Source organism: Osmia lignaria, chromosome 6 (genome assembly GCF_051020975.1).
Source record: "Osmia lignaria lignaria isolate PbOS001 chromosome 6, iyOsmLign1, whole genome shotgun sequence".
Classification (NCBI taxonomy): Eukaryota; Metazoa; Arthropoda; class Insecta; order Hymenoptera; family Megachilidae; genus Osmia; species Osmia lignaria.
In genome coordinates this window covers 7,616,602-7,636,294 of record NC_135037.1, presented here as the reverse complement: position 1 = coordinate 7,636,294, position 19,693 = coordinate 7,616,602, and the positions used below count along the sequence as shown (strand labels likewise).

At 44.6% G+C, this 19,693-nt stretch overlaps 1 protein-coding gene across 1 annotated transcript in view; it reads right to left on the bottom strand.

Moving 5' to 3' along the window:
• ci (transcriptional activator cubitus interruptus) overlaps window positions 1-7,189 on the bottom strand; it is an 86,784-nt gene extending 79,595 nt beyond the window's left edge. Inside the window, exon 1 of the mRNA XM_034318864.2 lies at window positions 5,894-7,189. Coding sequence (XP_034174755.1) covers window positions 5,894-6,153 — 260 coding nt within the window. The 5' untranslated portion in view covers window positions 6,154-7,189. The remainder of the gene's footprint in view (window positions 1-5,893) is intronic.
• Between the last annotated feature and the right edge of the window lie 12,504 nt (window positions 7,190-19,693).

The window sequence follows — 19,693 nt, the reverse complement described above, 5'->3', positions numbered from 1 at the left end:
AGATTAAATTGAAAGGAGTTTGGGATTTTTGCTGAGAAATTTGTGTAACAACGAAATACATTTTTCAGAAAATTTGATATTATTGTACGTTTGTTGAATAGCCATGATACACGACCACCCCTTACGAATCCGTAATCACCGTTTACCAATCATTAACGCGATGATTGTCTTGGATCACCACCTACCAACGTGCAAACCCGTTACATCGATTTCTACCGCAGAAAGAAAGCAGAAAAGAAAACACAACAGAAGGAAGATAAACATAAGGAGCAGGAGAAAAGCAATTCACCCCCTCCGAGGATTTCTTCGTTCTCGCGTTACCGGTTCGCTGTGGGTAACCGGGTGTCTATCCACCGCTTACAAGTTCAACATGCATACAGGGTGTCCCAATTAATATTTATAAAGCTATCGAAATGAAACTATATCGAAAAACATTTCAATTCAAAATTCGGATAAGTTTCCGAATGGCTCCACCAAAATTGAGAACTCAGGTTCGGTATATAATTTAAACTGACTACCAGAAATCGATTAAAATTGGTTTCAGAGCTGGATGTCTTACCGTTTTTGAAATATCGTGGTAAGAAATTTTTGTACAATTTTGGGACTACGTGTGCGCTATTCGATACTGAGCATGCGCTATTCAATACTGCGCATGCGCTATTCGATGCTGCGCATGCGCTATTCGATGCTGCGCATGCGCTATTCGATATTGCGCATACACAGAACCAAACCTAATCTTACCACGATATCTCGAAAACGGTAAGACATCCAGCTCTGAAACCAACTTTAATCAGTTTCTTGTAATCAATTTAGGTTATATACCAAATCTGAGTTCTCAATTTTGGTGGGGTCATTCGGAAACACAGCCAAAATTCAAAATTCAAAGTATTCAATCATCAAGGGTTGACTCATTAATTATTATTTCTAAGCGGAGTTGCCTAATAAAAATGGCCCTTCAAAGTGAAAATATTTCCTATTCCTCTTATCATTTCGATGTACTGTACGTCAGAATAAAATTATCAATTACACAAACTTTAATTTTGTTTTGCTTTTTATGGACGTACGTATAATGGAATAAGATGAAAAAATGTTGAACACCCTGTAGAGATCTGTGTGTACTCTGGGACCCGGGTATCGTATCGTGGCCGGGTATCGTGTGTCTCTGGTGCTGGTAAAGCGGCTGTGTATGTACAAGGGGCATCGTGGCGTTATGAACGCCTGGAATTTATCAATGGACGCCGCGCCAATGATAAATCGCGCGTGTGCTTGGTATCGCGCCGCGGCTTTCTATTCGCGCGAAAGGGCTTGGAGAAAGACGAGGGTGAAAGAGGGAACGAGGAGGCTCACTGAGGAAGGTCCGGAGAACGAACGTCTTCCTTCGAAGACGAGCTCCTACCGTGTACATCGCGATCCTACCTCGCTGACAAATCGGCTCCGGTTTTTACACGCGCAACGCGCCTCCAAGACGATCCGGGAATACGAGATAGGGGCTTCTTGAAAATTCGATCCATTCTTTTTTTTATATTTCATTTTGAATGTATGCCGGTTGGGAAAGGAAACAATATAAAGGAATTTGCACAAGGTCTCCTTCGTTTTTTAAATGATTTTTCTCAGAAAGAATTAATCATCCATCGATTAGTGATCACCAAAACACTAACTTAAAAATGATTCAATTTGATATCTCGAGACATCAACAAATACTGCTGGATCGAAACATCTGCGATCAAGGGCAAGCTTCGAGAAAGGAATGGGAATCACGTCACTCGCGTTGTCCTGGAATCGCTTATCACTTCTCGAACCGATCGAACATAATCGTATCTACGGTTCGCAGAAGACGAGAGACGAGTGTTTCTCGTCGAGAGACAATGGTGTCGGGATACGTGCAAACATTCTCGCGGATCTAGGAACGAGTCCGATAAGAATTTATACAAGTACGAATTTATACAGCCACGATCCACGATTGTCGTTCGGTTAGAGGATCGAAACGAGTGCTCGTACGTCTGGTAGCAAGACACGCGTTGTTCGTTCGCACACCGGGGCTGGACGACAGCCCGCATCTTTCGTGCATTCCGGTTGGCCCCAGCCTCGCTCGAGCCCACGCAATGAAGAGATTCATAAACGGGACGGGCGTTCATTGTCCGCGAAGGGACAAGATCAGATTTTCCTCCCACGAGTATGCGTGGGGCCGGTGATGGCGATAAAAATGCCTAAGGACGACCGGGTACCCCCGATTTACCTGACGTTACCACCGCTCGCTGCTCGACTTCCACGAGAATCTGGAGCTTCCATGCTCGCGCTCCGAGGCAGATAAGCGAATCGATTCGGCATTCTTTACCTCCTCCTACCTTCTCCTCTTCTTCTCCTCTCCGATCGTTTTATTTTTCTCAGCATCATTTCTTTTTCTCTTTCTTAACCGGAGAGCTGAAAAGGACTTGGTGTCGATGCTCGAATTATTGTTGCGCTCTCTCTTTGCTGGGGGACAGGATTATTCTGGATTTTTGGTCCTCAACAGGAAACTGGCTTTCGTGCTGTCCGAAGAGCGAGCTGGAAACTTGGTATTTCGTGTTCACATGCCTTTTATATCGTTTGCATTTAATTATTGCAAACATTGTAGGTATTCGGGTTTATGATTTTATAGAATCTTGCAGTGCGTTTGATCTTAAAATATTTTTGTTTTATATATTTCTTCGACAAGTAGCACTATCGGTAGTAAACAATTCGTTACTGGTACCCCGATAATTTCCGAGGGCTCAGAGGCGATTCATCCTGGGGGACACGACAGCCCAATGATATTTGCATTTTCTGGCACAATCACGCCGTTACTCATTACTCACGGCTCGTTGCTCGTCGACAACGTTCAAGGATCGAACGGACACTTCCTGGGAGCCGGTGAATACGATCCAAGTGCACTTGCCGATTGCAAATACGAATGGTTGTCGTTTCACTAGCGAGAGCTTGCTGTATAACACTTGCATAGCTGTCCGCGAATACATTATGCCCGTTGTACGTGTTACATTATCTATGATTAAAAGCTTCCCTTTAAACGACTGAAAAAACAACCAAGAATTCTATGTTTCGTTCTTCGGCGAAATGTTTCGTTGCATGTTCGTTGAAATTGATCGGTCACTTATCAGAATTCAAGGTACGTATTTGCTGCCTCATTAATAATTTTCAAATTGCAAACTCAATGATCTCCGAATTAATAATTTCTATTTACCAATACTTGAATAGATAGCTTTTCTAGCGTCATTATTTTATTTATGCAAGTACCAATTTACAATATTTCTATTGATAATCATGAAATGGCAAGTAATACTGATTCGCGATCCCGAACGAAGAGGAAACGAGTATATCCGTTAGAGATTTAGGACGGAACTCGTCACAAGGAATGAAATGGACGATATCGTCGGGCTGGTGACGGGGCAAAACACACACCGATGGCAAAAATACATCGTCTCTCGTATCCTCGTAAAGAGACGAAAATATCCGAGGAGCCAGGCGAAGGGAAGCGCCGGCCGACGCGTACCATGAATTTTACGCCTGCCGTCGCTCTCCTCTGTTCGCCGTCTCGGAACCCTTCTTCGCGACTAACTGCGACATTTAGAACGCGGCTTTCTCAACGATTTATCGAATTCACGACAGCGAAACTCCGCCGGGAGATATAGAAACACGTCCCGTTCGTCGACGCCGCGATAATTAGAAAGAATGATACAAAAGGGGTGCGCGTATTCAATTTTTCAAAGGTGAAGACATTTTTTGTTACACTAATATCTGATATAATTTTCTATAATTTAGGTATTGATCAATTAATACAAATTATTGCACAACAACCCCATCAGTCAATTCCGATTTGAAGCTCGCAAAGAAACAGAGAATTCAAGTTCTGGAGGGAGGTCTAGAGTGGTGGCCACAATCAACGTCAACTTCTTCATCGAAATCAGCGACGTTCAGGAGGCGCATTCGGAAGCCGACTCGCCGCCACTCTGTCACATAACTCGGGGTGGCTTTACGACGTTTTACCCAGCGTGTTGCTGCTGTAAAATCGTTCGCCCTTCTCGTAAATATACAGGCCTGGTAAATTGAACTCCTTCATTGGGCGATTAACACGATATTCTTATATTCTATCATTTGTTCCTTGAATATCTCAATTTCACTGCTGCACTGCTTGTTTATGAATTTTTGTACACGGATTCATTGATATTTTACTTCTGAATATAATTTATAATTCGAAAATAAGCAAATTGCAAAAGATTAATATTAAAAATTTTGAATTTTGAAAGAAATATAAAAAGTTGTTAACAGGATAGTTGTTTGTCCGCACGAGGATTAAAAAGAGCAAAAAATAGTGGGTCGATGCACCTGACGATTAATAAAGCACTACAGCCTACGCAGAGGTTGATGATGAAATTGTTAAGGAGAGGAGACGTCGTTAAACATGTCCGATGACATCGAACAAGCAGGATTTCACGGATGATCGAAGGGGTGGCAACGATTCGATTCGGTGCTGCAATTAAACGCTTAATTGGACCGACGTTGGCTTGGACGATTGGCCAATGTGGAACACCTGCCCACGTGTTTGATCGCTTTTACGATCTCGATGAATTATGAACGGGTTATTTCGTTCCTATCGAATCCCCGGTGTTACAGAAACATTTCATTCCTGATGAAATTTCGTTTTCTTTAATTTTTCTTACTAACAGGAAGGTGCTACAAAAATTCTCTTTTCCTTCTGTCTCTAAAACAATCTCGCGGGTGGAAGAAATTCTACCAAATTCGATCTGAAAAGTTCACTCGACGCAACACGATCGATGGTTCCGTTCGTGTATTACCCGTGAAAAGGGTTAAGCACGCCGTTTAGAAACGTCCAATTATCCCCGGCGCGGCGTCGCGTCGGTCGGTCGACCGAGCGTTTCCTCGAGCCCGTTATTCTAGCCTTAACAAGTCGTCGAGGTAATCTCGTTGCGTGCAACGACGTGTCGTGTTTGCGGAACGTGAAAACGCGCCAAGGAGCCTTAATTAACTCGATTAAGACGTTGGAGTCTCTTTTCCATCTCTTTCCGTTCCCACTCGGCGTCAATAAACCACCCCTTTTCTCAACCTCTTTATTTTCTCTGATCGATATTCATTTACATCTCTCTGATCATTTCAAAATTAAATTCATAGAATGCGTACCAGTAATCTGGCGTTCGATGAAATTCATTAGGATGTAATTAAAAGCTGTGAATGAAAATGATAGGGAAAATGAAATAACTCGTAAACTTCGTCTAGTTAATTCAACGAACGATCCTCTGGACACACTGAAGATTTTTCATCCTTCCGTCATTTATAATTGAATCAAATACTCCGTAAAGTCTACGCGCACGGTCTGAATGATTCGCGTGCGAAGAGAGACCGAGATCTGTTTCGTTCTTTACGCTACGAGGAGCCCGACATGTTCCGGAATTATCGCGCACAGAGCCTTGACTCGAGACAAGATAGTGGTAATGGAGTTATTGTAAGGGAATTACAATACATTGAGATTACAGTTCTTAATGATCGTTACAAAAGAATGAACGCTCTTTTCCACTTTATACAATGCTTTCGTCGAGGGGAAGTTTAAAAGGTGTTAGCTGATGAAATCGAATCAAGGTTCCTTGAATTGTTTACAAATGGAAAGAGCAATCGACTGGTGATCATAAATCAAACGAAATAATATGGTAAGTAGCTGGCGCAACGATGATAATATACTATTGTATTCTAAAATATTCGTGGCTCCAGTCGGGAGCTTGATTGGATTCCAAGCGCGAAAGACATATTCTATGTACATAATTATGTGCAATTTTGTGGTCCAATTAAGACAACCCTCCAGCTTAAACATAATAAATAAAATAAAATAAAATAAAATCAGACTTACGGATGAGGCGGTGGTGCGTGAAAAGCAGCGGCTGCCGCTGCGGCCGCAGCAGCCGCGTGATGTTCCCATGCAGCCGCAGCCGCGGCCGCGGGGTGAGGCGGGGGCGGTGGTCCATGGTGAGGGTGAAACGGTGGCGGTGGCGGTGGATGCGGATGCGGATGAAAGGCCGCGTGGAACGCGGAATGCGGATGATGCGGGGGTGGTGGTGGCGGTAGTAACGAGAACGCCTCCTGATGATAGGCGACCTCTTTTTCCGGCATTTTGTCGCTGTTTTCCAGGGTCAAGTGCCGCGCCAGAGATCTGGCTGCCTTTTGCTCCAGGATCAGGGATGATCGCCCTGTGTGACACCCCGTGCCCGACGATGCGAACGACTTTCAAGCCACGATTGCATAGTCCGTTCCTGAAGAGACACCACCAGTGTCCCTCGACGTCACGCTCGTTCTACAGCTACACTTGTTACTTTATTCTTAAATGCAGAATCAAATGCAGATCCATAGGATGTGCGAACTGTTTTTCATCTTCGTCCGCGATGAAACTAGAATGAACACTCTGGCTCCCGTCGGCTAACTCGCTGCCTCCAGAACCAACGCTTCCGCTCGTTCGTCCTTGCTCCTTTTTCGCTGATAATCAACCCGGCTACTTAGCCACGAATTTGCGTCCTCTTTGATCTATCCAGTTAATGTATTCTCGGAACTCTAGCGAGGACCGTTGCGGAGTTGGTATATGAAAGATGGAGTTTCCTATTCGCTCTCAACCGAGGACTCTAGTCCGGACGATTATCAAGATGGTCGGGATAAGATCAACCAGCATAGAGGAGGATCAATTCGTAGATGTCAATAGTCCGTAACGAACGAAGCCTTCTTCACTGAACCATCACGGTTTCTGTTCACCATGTCTGCTCCGAAAGCACCGTAGTTCACCGTAGAAGCAGCCCCGGTTCGCGTCACATCGTGACAGACAGCACAACGGAATTACACTCGCTGCCCGTCAACGTCACACCGTTTCCACCCTCGAACAACAAACACTTCCGAAGCTAATTATCCAAATGATGGGTGTCCCCTCGATCGGCACCAAGTGAAAAAAGAAGTCCAAAGTGTAGGGATCCCATTGAAAAAGAAAGAAAAAAGGAACAAAAGAAAAAGAAAAACTGGTCCACGATGGAAAAGCCACCAACGATGCAAGTCCTCAGGGGTACGAGAGTTCGAAAAATCGCGGTACGAGACGTGTGTGCGGGCTGTCACGGTGCTCGTGCTTTGGCGGGTATGGCGGTACTGAGGGTCCACCACCACCATTACCACCACCATCACCAGTACGAGCGTTCACGAACGGTGGTGGCTGCGGTCGTGCGTTCTCGGTTGGACATGCGTGCGACGAGGACGTGTTTGGAGGAAAACTAAGGACTGGAGAAAGAGAGAGAGAAGCGATAGATGTACGCCCCTGTCACGTGCGACGAGGACGTCCGAGGGTAGGGACGAAGATCGAGCGATGGTAAACAGGAGAGGGGTCCGGTATATTTCTTGGATGGGAATAGTGGGAAGAATCTTTGGTGGCGAGAGAGAGCGAAGGGAGCGAATTGGTGGGGACGAAGGTCGAAGGAAGAGGGATCCTGAGGATGAATAAGAGAAGAGGACGGAGAACGCGTGTCAGCTCGACAACTCAACTAGCACCAGCCGTCCCTGACTCCCACCATCCACGCTCTCCGCTCCTTCCTTTCGGCCCTTCGATCGCGAAGGCGTACGAGGCGGCGATCCAAGGGAAGGGGGTGCGTGGGTGTCGTGAAGGGGAACGAAACTATTCCAGGGGGAGAAAATATCCATCAGAGGATGCATAGATGGGCCCGTGTCAACGGTGATGGGGACGATTAGTGGATACGCCGGTCTGTGTTTACACGTTGAAAGAATCGGAGCAAAGTGGATTGTAATCAAAATTCACATCCCCGTTTATGAATAATAAAATTAGGGATGAGAATTTCATGAGTTTTTCTTCGAACTCCAAGTTATTCATCAGCGCACTATTTTTCAACCCTTTCAGCTTTAAGTATTTTCTAACTTTTAATTTTTAACTCTGATTCTTGTTTTCTCACCAGTATTGAGCAACGCTGTGCGTATCGCTCAATTGACAAAAAATTGTTTTCCTTCGGTTCCTGATTTACGGTGATTCCCTGGTCGACGAAATAGTAGATGGTTTCAGAAAAGTGCTTTCCTTACCTAAGATGCTCGTTTGTCACACGTGTGCTGCAACGAGCGCGCGGAAACACGAAACCAACGGAGGCGAAAATGCGAAGAAAGGCAGAACACGTTGACAGTAGGCGGTTGGGTTCTAAAGAATTCGTGTCGTCGGGTAGCCAGATTTCACTACGGTTTTCGGGGACAGGTCGTAAGAAAGAAAAAATACCGAGCATGGCTGTAGAACTAGCGGAAGCCAAATACTCGAGTACCACTTTAGGACAAATCGAGTCGTTTTACACGTGTTGCACTTTTCATTCTGCATTTAAACATAAAGAAAAATAAAGGATCTCTCGTTTAGAACCAAATGTAGTCATTATAAAATCTGCCAGGAGTCTGAACCGATCCTTTACAAACTCCAATTACCTGTTCTTCTACGAATTCAAGAAAAGAAAAGTCATTGCAGAGCAGGTAAAACCGATTTTATTGCCCGGCATGAGAATAATGGTTGAAACTCATAGAGTCATTAACTACCCCATCGTCTCGTTACGCTTGTCTCCTCGTCTCTCTATCCGCTACCTGTCGTAATTCTACTCGTACGCTTCTCTTCATCAAGAGAAACGCGTCACGTATCCGGCAAACACCCGTGGTCGGTTATTATTTTGTTTTATGCTCTGCTCCCAGGTACGCCCGTTCACCGGGGACCTAATTATCCTTCTACGAGCGACCAATCAACGCACGAAAACGACAGCCACCTTCGTCCCTTGCCACCGTGCGAGCTGGAAAGCTTCCGACGAGAACGCGTTTTAGGGCGGCGCGGATTTTAGCGAAACGAGCCGCCCTAATTGTGCTGTTTTCGATCGCGGTTGATGATGATACGACCGCGGTCGTTTGATGGCTTCCTGAAGGTAGCATCAGCTCGGAGCTTCTCTAATGGGCGATTTGAGGGAAACGATCAATTTGAATGCCGCAGGGTATTCGGTCTTGATGATGATGCCCGACGCGTAGCAGGAAGGATAGGGTGTGACTTGGAATTGGGATTGTTTCCGAAGGGATACAGGTTGTTTAGGGCTGCTTAGGGAATTGAAATTGATGTTAAGGTACGTGGAAGATCTGTTATTAACTCTTTAGAACCGACACCGATATCGATTCAAATTTACCCATTCAAATTTTATATTTCCTCTGGAAAATGTCATTTATTTCCTTCGTTATATTAACGTATAAAATATGAATTATAAGAAAAATGTTCCTTCGCTATACATCCTAAGCTTCAATGTCTCAATCATGAACAACAGTTCTTTTTCCGATGCGTATTATCAACTTCTTCCGATTTTCCGCGATCTGAAAGGCTGGACAGGTTTAGGGGCGATCGGTATCGACGCGCGTTCGAACACGTATCTCGATCGATAGGTGAATCATCTTATGGAAGGGAGAAGATAGCAGTCGATGTTGCTCCTATCCGGCAGATCCAATCGATCCGTCTTGACTGAACTGCTGTAGCAGTCGCGGCAAAAAGCGGCTACCTCTCTTCATGGTAGCCGTGTAATCCAGTGTAAACAAAAAAAAGAACGCGTGTTACACGTACTCCTATACGAGAGTACCAGTAAGCTGGCAACAACGCTGCTCGTTACGATGAACGCCACCAACACCATCCTTCCGTTTCATCCTTGCAACTCCTTTTGTCAGAGCTTCCTGGCTTCCACGTCAGCCCCTGTCTTCGACTCAATGCCGGTGCTTGCTCATCTAACGACAGGGTTACTGGAGTATCATCGATAACTCTGTTCGATCCATTGATGGACTCTTGGACCGTGCAGAGATGAAAAGTTGACTAGGGGAGGAACGCGGATCTAATATAGCACCGTACGACAATGAAAATTAATGGAATAAATGGACTATCCTTCTCCCTTATGCCATCGTAGAAAATTTCATTTTCCGACGGAAATTCTTTCATCCAACTGGATTTTAACATCGTCCTAATGCGTTTCTTTCACGGATGTTGGACACGTAACAGGAAGGTTTGAGATGCTACATGGAATTTGAATAATTTCAGTGCTAACCACGCTTCGGAACGAGGCATCGGAATGTCGTAAACGTTCGGCTTTTCCCTTTTTCCGGGATTCTTTGATCTTCGCGAAGATACTCGGTCAATAAAGATAACCAGTGTCCAAAGTTAACGTTTCGATCACGCGTAATCTTAACTTTGTAAATCGAGCCGTGCTGTCGTCGATAAATTATTCGAGAGGAATGACTTAATTAAGTAACGAAATTATGCTGGTAAAATAAAAAGAGGCCATTATCTGTATCTCGAGCGGGCAACGAGCCATCCTAGCTCCAAGAGCCAGGGTGCTGACTACGGAAAGGGAGGACTGGAACCCTTTAGCCTGTGCCCAGTGGTGGGAGAGTGGGCCGGGTCAATGATGAGACTCCTTATGGGGGGCCCTACCAGGTACCTGTTGGTCAGGTGGGTCCCACTATTGCTCCATCGCGGTTTCTTCTCTTTCCAGTCCACCGTTCAGGTCATCATCCCTCTTCGTCTCTCTGCTTCTCCTCGTCAATCCCTGGGTACCATCTCCTTTTGTTTCGTTCCAGGCACCGAACGATCGCGAGGATTATTCTTCGGATCCGCTTTGATCTTTCGACACTCTTGCTTCTCATCCAGCCTCTCGAGAAGTTCCCGAAGTCGCGCGAACAGTGATTTCTCAATGCGTCGATTCTTTCTCGGCTTTCCTTTTGATCTAACGCGCTCCTTCTATCCTCTATAGTCCTGAATAATTATTCCTGAATATATATGATGAGCACGAGTAGAGATGTTGCTCCTTAACAGCTTGATTAGCCCGGCGTATATTGAGATTTATCATTCTTTATAGAAGGCGACTTTGAATGGTCAATTGATTTTGGACAGCAAGCGATCCTTATACCGATTCATTTATCAGTTCAACAGATTTATCTCGGTAGTTTTAAGATTTCTACGAAATTGCAAGTTTCGTTTATACATTCCTTTCGTAGTATAAGCATATAACAACTAAGCAATGGTGTCGTGTGTAGTACGTTGAGCCTAGGTATCAAGGGATATCATCATCATTCCACCGTCACCCACTTCATCCAGCGAATCCGTACCCAAACGGACTGTTTTATAACTTCTGACCAGGATGCATCGAGTTGCCGCGTGTACAAACGAGCGGGGCCGGGATTCATTATCGTTAATCACTTCGATCCTCTCGACCCCTTCAACGAGCCATCGTCATCAGCTCGTACATCTCCGGAAGGCCGTTGTCTCGGTGGTAGCTAAGACGTTCGTAAAAGCGGCCAGAGGTTTCACGCGAGAAACGGAACCCGGCCACGGGTGGAAGAGAAGGGAAGCTAACACACCGGGCCCGCAATTCGTGACTTCCCAGAAAGGTGGAGGAAAGAGAAGCACGGCCGCCTCGAGCGGCTCCCTCGTGGTTCTAGCTCATTAACCGTCATCCTTCCCTCCACCCTGCCCTCGTAGTCCTCTTCTGCACGTCGTTGGCGTGACGGCGGGCCCCTCGAAGACGTGCGTGTGCGTTTGTACGCGCTCATCAGGTAAGAAAGGAGCCGCCTGTGCCGACACGCGGGGCGCTAGGCGCTGGGTCAGTTAGTTATCGAGGAAAGAAGGGGGGTCGAAAGGGCCTGACGCGCGTGGTGGGGGAGCCGGGACCTTGTGGTGGGGCTTACAGTCACGTGATGGGACTAACGCCGCCAGCAGATGTACCAATGGTGGGGAGAACGGGCCCCTTTACCTCTCTGGCAACCTCAACGAGCGATCTCGTCGCTTTAAACCGGTGTGCGTCCGTCTGACGAGATAATTTGTTCCTCGTTTCCTGGGATTCCGTGTGCGAGAAACGGCAACGGCGTGTTCAGCCCATTCGAAACGAGCCTCGTCTCAACGTGTACTTAACTATCGACTTCATTTTCTTAGATGCAACTTAGATTCCTTCTAATTACCTTACTACTTGCACTCTCCTGATGACTGATTGAAAAAGCTTAATAAAGAAGCGTCTTTACGGTTAGAGGGTGTTCGGTACCATTTACTTTGGGAAAATGGAACTGAATACTTTGGAGGATTCGTTGCCACTCGTTACGATAACTAGTAGAGTTCGAAGCAACGTTATCTTGCAACGTGCTTCGATTTTCTAAGGAAGATCTGTGCGTACCTTGGCATAGGGCACGGTATCTAGTTACAAAATACCTGTACGAGGTGTGGGTTGAATTGGAATGTTCAATTCTATTAGAAACGAAATGGAAAAGCTATTGTATCCAAATTTCGAAATCAGTCGAAGTCTATCGTAACTCATCAACCTGCCCAAAAAGTCGGTATTCAAAAAAAAGGTAGATAATCAACAAATGGACAACCTCAACAGCGTTTTTAAAGTCTTCAACAATTTTCTCATCCACGAACGTCTTCCATGGTGAAAGACGGAGTCAGGTGTAGAAGGAGAAGAAGAAGAAGGAGAAGAAGAAGAGGAGTGAGAAAGGGAGAGATACAGGTAGAGGTGGCGCGAGGCAGACAGGTTGGTCCGTTCGCCACCCGGGGGCGCCCCAAGGTGGCCGGTGCTCGCACGCCGTGGTCCGGATGAGGACAGAGCGAACGAGGTCTCGTTAGAGCGACGAAGATCAAACGAGACTCGAAAAGACCCGAAGAAACATGGTGGCCTCGCCGCACGCGAAGACCTCCCGAACACGGCTCCTCGACAGACTCCGCTCTTCGGTTCGACAAGTTTATCGATGATGCTTGGCGAAATTTTGTCGTGCAATTTTTAAGGAACTTTATAAATTCTTCAAACTTCAATATATCCTGTTAAAAACATGTTCTTCAAGGTCTGAAGATTATCCAACTCAAGGAAATGATAAAAACCTCCCCTTAATTAAATTTGAAGAATCTACGACATCTACGTTATTGAAACCTATATTCTACATGTTTAACCTAATTTTAGACGAGCGATCACCTCCTTTCTAATTGTACCATCAATCACGCAAAACTTTTGTATATCACATGCGACACGTGGATTTTCAGCAGGATAACGGTGACCCAGGTTTGTAGAGAAGTCGATGAATATGGAACTCTTTCAGCTTCAAATTAGTTTGTGAATTATGAATGAGAGAAGGAGGATAAGGCTGACGATTGCGGTGATCAGGCTGAACAGGTTCAAAGGGGCGTCCATCTTTTGCCGAAGGAATTCCTCTTCGGTTTAAAAAGGCAACACGTCAAGTGGGAAGACGAGAAATCGGTGGATTCGTTCTGGCCGATACGGATTATCTCGTTCGTGGACAGAAAAATTCACCTGTCTCTTATTTATGTATCCTTCTTTCCGTGGCTGACGCAAACATCTTTGTCGGATCAGCCGCCTCCGACCCAACATATTGCCACGGTCCTATTTACGGTCCTCTCTTACTCTTCTTTTCGGCCATCCGACCGCAACTCTAATCTCGTCCTTATTTCGCCCACTGGACGTCGCCCGGGATATTTCTGTCGAACCAACGCTATCCTAAGACCCTATTCACACCGACGGTTTCCTTCTGTCGCCGTCGGAACGTGTCTACAAATTGTACACGAGATTACTCGGACCGAACTGGTCTGACCGTCCTCTTCGACTGGCTTGCTCAATAATTAGTCGCCATTATCGCGATGCTGTATTTTAATATCAACTCCAGGCGAATTCAGTTTTACGTGAGATTGCAAACTCTATTAATTGACACATTAAGGATTATTCAGTTAATTCAAATACTGAAAGGATTTGTTAAGGACGTATTGTTAGAAGAATAGATCTATATTGCAATTTTTCATATTTTATAGAAAACAAATGATACTTTCCTTTTATCACCTCGATTCTTAATTACTAACACCAAAACGCATACCAAGACAATTCCTTCCCAGCCACTTCCAGAAACTTGAATCGCGTTGGAAAGTAAGGTATAGTAGTTTTCGTAGTCGGTTAAACAGTCGGTTGGACATAAAGAGCGAGTGTTACGAGGCTGTCGCGGCAGGAAATTCGAAGCGACAGGGTGGTTGGACGGTCAAGGGGTCGAGAGACTGTGTGGAGGAGGCTTTAATCTTGCGGTGGATGTGGCGCGGGCCCCCACCGTGTACGTATGTCCTCTAATCATGGCTGAGAAGGCCGCCAACGGTCCGGGATAGAGACGTTCCACGGCCTAATTGCTATATATATGCCAAGAAGGGGGCCTTCGACTCGGTCTCGGTCGGTTATGCCGAGGCCCACGGTGTTATTAAACCCTCGGGCCCCGTCCCACCTTCCTACACGTGGAAACCCCGCCCGAATATCCGGCACATACGAAAAACCACGTCGTGAACGAGTTAACTCGCTCTTCAATGTGAATATATTCAGCTTTTAAAGGGATTGATATTGCGGAAGGGTTGATGGAGTTGAAGAATTAAAAAAATTCTCGTTCAATTTTATTTGCTTAAAATTGCTGCAGTCTTATCCCATTTAACTAACTGGGATAAAGACATCAAGAGTACCAAGAGTCTAAGTACTCGCAACGTAAAAAGTCTTGTTTCAACAAAATTGATCCTTCATAAAACCCAGTCCAATCAGAAAGGTACAAAAGACCACTCTCTATACAATCTAACTACACAGCATCGAATCAGATAGAAGAAAAAGGCGCAATCGGTGAAGCGTTGAACCATCAAGATTCCAGGGGCAGGAGAAGCGAGCTTTCCACATGGTCGAACGAGGTCCACCGTTCTGCAGGTTAAAGTGTGACTTTCTCCAAAGGCTTCCAGACCTCTCCGGGTTCTCGCTAATTCGTGGACGAACTTATCTCGGGATCTCGTTTGGGAGCAAGCTACTAACTCTCGACACCTCGGTGGTAAATTCTCCCATTCCGGCTGCTCGTGTCCAAGCCGAGCCAGCTCCTCGTTCAAGGAGCTCGCTGGACGAGGATTCCTCGACGCGGACGTATCTCAGCGAGCAGCGTGCAGATCGGCCCGGAAGATAGCCGCCTCGAGACACCCAGCATCCTCTTCAGGGAATCGGTGGCGAGCGAGAGAGGCGTTGGAAAAGCGTCAGGTACCGTGGTAAATTGAGAATTCGTCGATTCTACGCGTGGAAAATGGATCGTGGAAACGAAGGACCGGCCCCCCCGCGGACTTTTCACCGTAACCACCATGAGGTCTTTTTTTCTTCGGCCGTTTTTCTTCGACACCGCTGCGAGACGGGCTCGTTTCTCACCGGCGCGGCACCGGCGCGAGCCGAGAGGAGAAAAAGAAAATCGAAGAGGAGTGGACGTGGCTTGACGGAGGGGAAGAGAGACAAAGGATCGAGGAACATGGTAAATGGGGCTGTAAATCTGACGGTCAGACCCATTATAAGTTTATTACCGACTTTCCACGACGCGCGACACTTCTTCGGCTACGAGGCGGATTCGAAACCTGTTACACGAGAAACAGCACGCCTCGACTTGTAACGGGTCGACGGTGGTAACCGTGCTCCACACGACGCGACGGAATATTAGTCATGTTCATTTATTCTATCGGAAATGCTTAGGATGCTTTTGTCCTCGAACACCGCGCCGTGCCGCGATCGCCGTTTCGATTCTTCCATTTGAAGGATAATAAAATTGAGAGTCCAGTGGAATACTGCTGTTCCGCGAAATTATGGTAGCCGAATTTTTTTTTAATGATTTTTATAATATAGATATTAATTTAAACGTTATATATAATTAATAAAAGATAAGAAGATTTGATTTAAATCTTCTTATCAAATATCAAATATTAAACCTAATATCGCAGAAATCCGCAAAAGCCGACAAGCTCAGGTATCACATTAAATGATTTTAGCCTCAAATAAATTTCATTCAAGAATACATATATTTCTATTTCATCAAATTATTAAATATATTTAATAATATATTTATTTCTACGCAGGATGTTTTTGTTTGTTTTTTGGATCATTAAAAGTGTTCCTTGATTTCAAAAGGGTTAAGAACCACTGGAACCAGAGGCTGTTGGATGCTGCATGAATAAACATTGATAGATATCCTTTCTTCAATTTTTTAATAATGCAAGAATAAATTAAGAAATTATATTCATACAAATTTTCCGGAAAATCGGTTTATTTGTGTTTATGTCTTTGATTAGGTCTTCAAATATTATCTTCAACTTTGAATAAATTATTTGCCAATTTGTCAGGATGATATTTTAATCTATCGTATAGTTATTCTCTTACTGCTTGAAGAAAAAAGAAATCATCAATAAAGATTCAAGAGAAATGATTCCCCGGAATCAGATGATTCTGTGGCGCGAAACAGCCATCGTTTCGGTGGCGATTCGAGGCAAGACATCCTCGTTGGATGTTTCCAAAGCAGGCATTCGTCGTTCCTCGAGCAGAAACGAGCGGAGAGGACGAGAAGACACGACCAGATGAAGCAGCCATCGTTCTCGATTTCTTGTTTGCTTCATGGCGAATCAGAAGGGCCGCGCGGAGCGAGTCCGGGTCCGATCGGGCCGCCTCATTGTTTTTCCATGGCTAAGGCCCCTTCTCGCGGCCCTTATGAGCCTCGAAGGGGCTTAGAACGAGCCTCCAGGAGCGTAAGAAGTTTCGCAAGTCACCCGTAGGGCCCCTTTTGTCCCGTGTTTGCTCTACCTGCTGTTCATTCGCGCCGACCGCGACGTATGCGCGGGGGGGGAGGGAGAGCAAAATTGATTTCTTCTTTGCTCTTCCCGACCGCCGTTATGCTTGAATCCGCCTAATCCGGGACGATTACCGCCGCGTATCCCTCGGGTTGCATTGCTGAATCACCCGGGAACATGTTAATCGCTGGCTCCTAGTTAGTGTTAGAAATAATTTTCTATCTTTCTTTTTAGTGCGACTCGATTTGATGGTTAATTTTACATTGGAATTTTTCAATTATTTCATCATTTGAAACTTAATGTTGTATAAATCCTATTTCAATGTTGCCTCGTTCAATTCTCAGCCCGAGGAATTTAAAGGGGTCATTTTCCTCGGAACGCCGGCGTTTCAAAAGCTCGAGCCCATTCGTTACAGCGGCTCCGAATTTTTCGGGCCTCAACCTCCTAACCGTGTCGTGTATGAGGGTCCAGCGACGTAATTAGCGCCAGTTCGATCCCTTTGTGTTATTCACGGGGCGTCGAGAACAAGATGATTACCGGCTCGCTAGAGACCCGACACAGGCAGGCGTTACCCGGCCTGTTCGAAAATGAAAAATCGCGCTCCTCGTTCCCGGTCTCATTCCACCTCCCATTTCCTCTGCTTTTTCTCGCTGTTGCCCCGCACCTTTTGTATCCATCCGACCCCCTACGAACTCGTTCATTTTAAATATTTTTAGACACCTAAGAAACTAAGGGTGTTGAAAAAAATGTCATGGAACGTGACTATAAAATATAAAATAGATCTATACTATAGATCTAACAACAGATCACTAGAATTTCAATTATTTATTGAATTGAGAAAAAAGGAAAGCGTATCGTAGAATGAACGGAAGTCGATCATTCGTTATTGTCCAAAGGTTAGACACGCGGTGGCGGCATGAAAATCAAGAAAAACGTTGGATTCCTACGAAGCGTGTCACGCCTCGAAATCCCATGATTTCCCATGGCCGTGGTTCGATTCACCGGTCGCCTTTATTGCGACACGTTCCAAGGATTTGGAACGGTCCGTGGAAAAATAGGAACCGGTTGACGTAGCTGGAAACGTGCCGACGAGATACCAGGCCACCGTGGAAAATCGGATTTCATCGTCTGTTTGTTATTTTCGCGCCGCGGTGAAACGTTAATGGACGTCGAACGTACGCGTTGACGTACGGAAGCGTCGATGAGCCTTCTCTCTCTCTCGAGAATCTGAAAAGAGACGAGTCCGTGTGACGAATCGATGCACAGCTTCGGGTGCCATAAAATGACATTTTTTAAAATTTTCCAAAGATTCGATGGAATATACGTTTCCTGTTCAGTTCGCATAGAACGATACTCTGTTTTTATTGGAAATATCGAAACCAATGAACCTTCTAATTTATCACTCGTTAAGAGTAAGTCCACTAATGACACCAGTTTGTCCTTCGATGTGACGTTATCGAAATACCCACTGTCTTACGCAACTATAAATAAAAAAGAAAGGACATTGCGTAACTGCTCGAAGGAAGTGGTGTAAGGTCTGAAACTAGACCAGTAAATGGAACAAAAACATGATTCAGTGTTTCAAAATGAAATTCCACCCATGCCTATATATTATGAATTTTCTCAATCATTATCTTGCTAATATAGATTAAGAATCTTTTTTATAAAAAGGTTTTTATTTTGAACTTATAGGGTTCAGTCACATTGAATTTTGTTTATGAAATACTGGAAAACACCCGTTACATGTAATTTTCCTTGCAAACATGATGGATCGATTCGAATGTCGTCGTCTGGCGCGTTCTCTATCCAACTGAACACAGCATCGGCCAAGGATGAAAGGCAGGTAAATCCCGGCAAATGACAGGATCTGTCCCGCTAATGTCCTGGCTTTGTGTCACTCATCACCTTGACGTTCATTCTGTTCACCATGACCCGTCGCGAATCGCAAACTCGAAAACTTTATGCCTGTTAGCGGAGCCGGAAAATCAGGGAAAGTCGACGGACAGGTGTGTGCGTGTACCGTTCCTTCAAAATTTGACATGATGGGGGTAGAAATGGGATGGTGGTTCAGATGAAACGATGCAAAAATAATTTCTGCTTCTGAAGAAGGGTGACTGGGGGTTCTATTCATATTTTGTGAAACGAGGAATTTTTTGTAATTTAATGTTTAATTTTGCTTAAGATTGTTTATTTATATATAGATGAAAATATTTGATTAATGTTTAATTTGAGAAAAATATATTATTCTTTGGAGAATATTTTCAAGGGAAATGCTTAAAATCTAATAGACGAGTCTATTAGTAGAAAAGCACCCTGTCATGTCGCCCTTAAGGAACTTCCCGGATCGCTCATTATTCTTAACGATTTCCGGCAGAGCTTTCCACAATAGAGCTAGCTGCAACAGTTAGGATTTCCAAAGATTTTCCGAACAAAGCTGAAGAACAATGTCCGTCGAACATCAATTGGCAGCAGTTCTTGCGTCAAGAGCTCATCAACCTTTTTCCATCGGTCAGAGAGGAAAAAAAAAATGTCAGAAGAGGCTGTTTCGTTGAATTTCTCTATGAAATTGCTTCTTTCCTTCGCCTTAGTGTGCTGACTTCGCAATTCCATAATGAGTTGTCATTTTGTTAACATCAATAATATCAGACACGTTATTTTTCACCTTGTGTCACGTACATTCTTCAGTTATGTGAAATTTTTATTGTTTCGAATTTTTCAATTATATATATTAGTGGAACTAATTCTGAACACTTAAATTTTTACTTAAATTTTTATATTCTAATCATTGTTTTCTAATTTTAGGGCGTCGCTTATATAAAAAAATCAGTGAAAAGACTATTTACAATAAAAATTACAATTTCAACACATCAAAGGAGGTAGAAAAAAATTAATATTTCGCTGGATATCCTTTCATCCTGTGATTGTCTATTTCACACCATACGATGTTTTGTGTTGCTAAAAAAACATCATAACGAAAGAAGACATAATCGAAGAAAATTTCTCCACCCACCGTGTCCACAAACC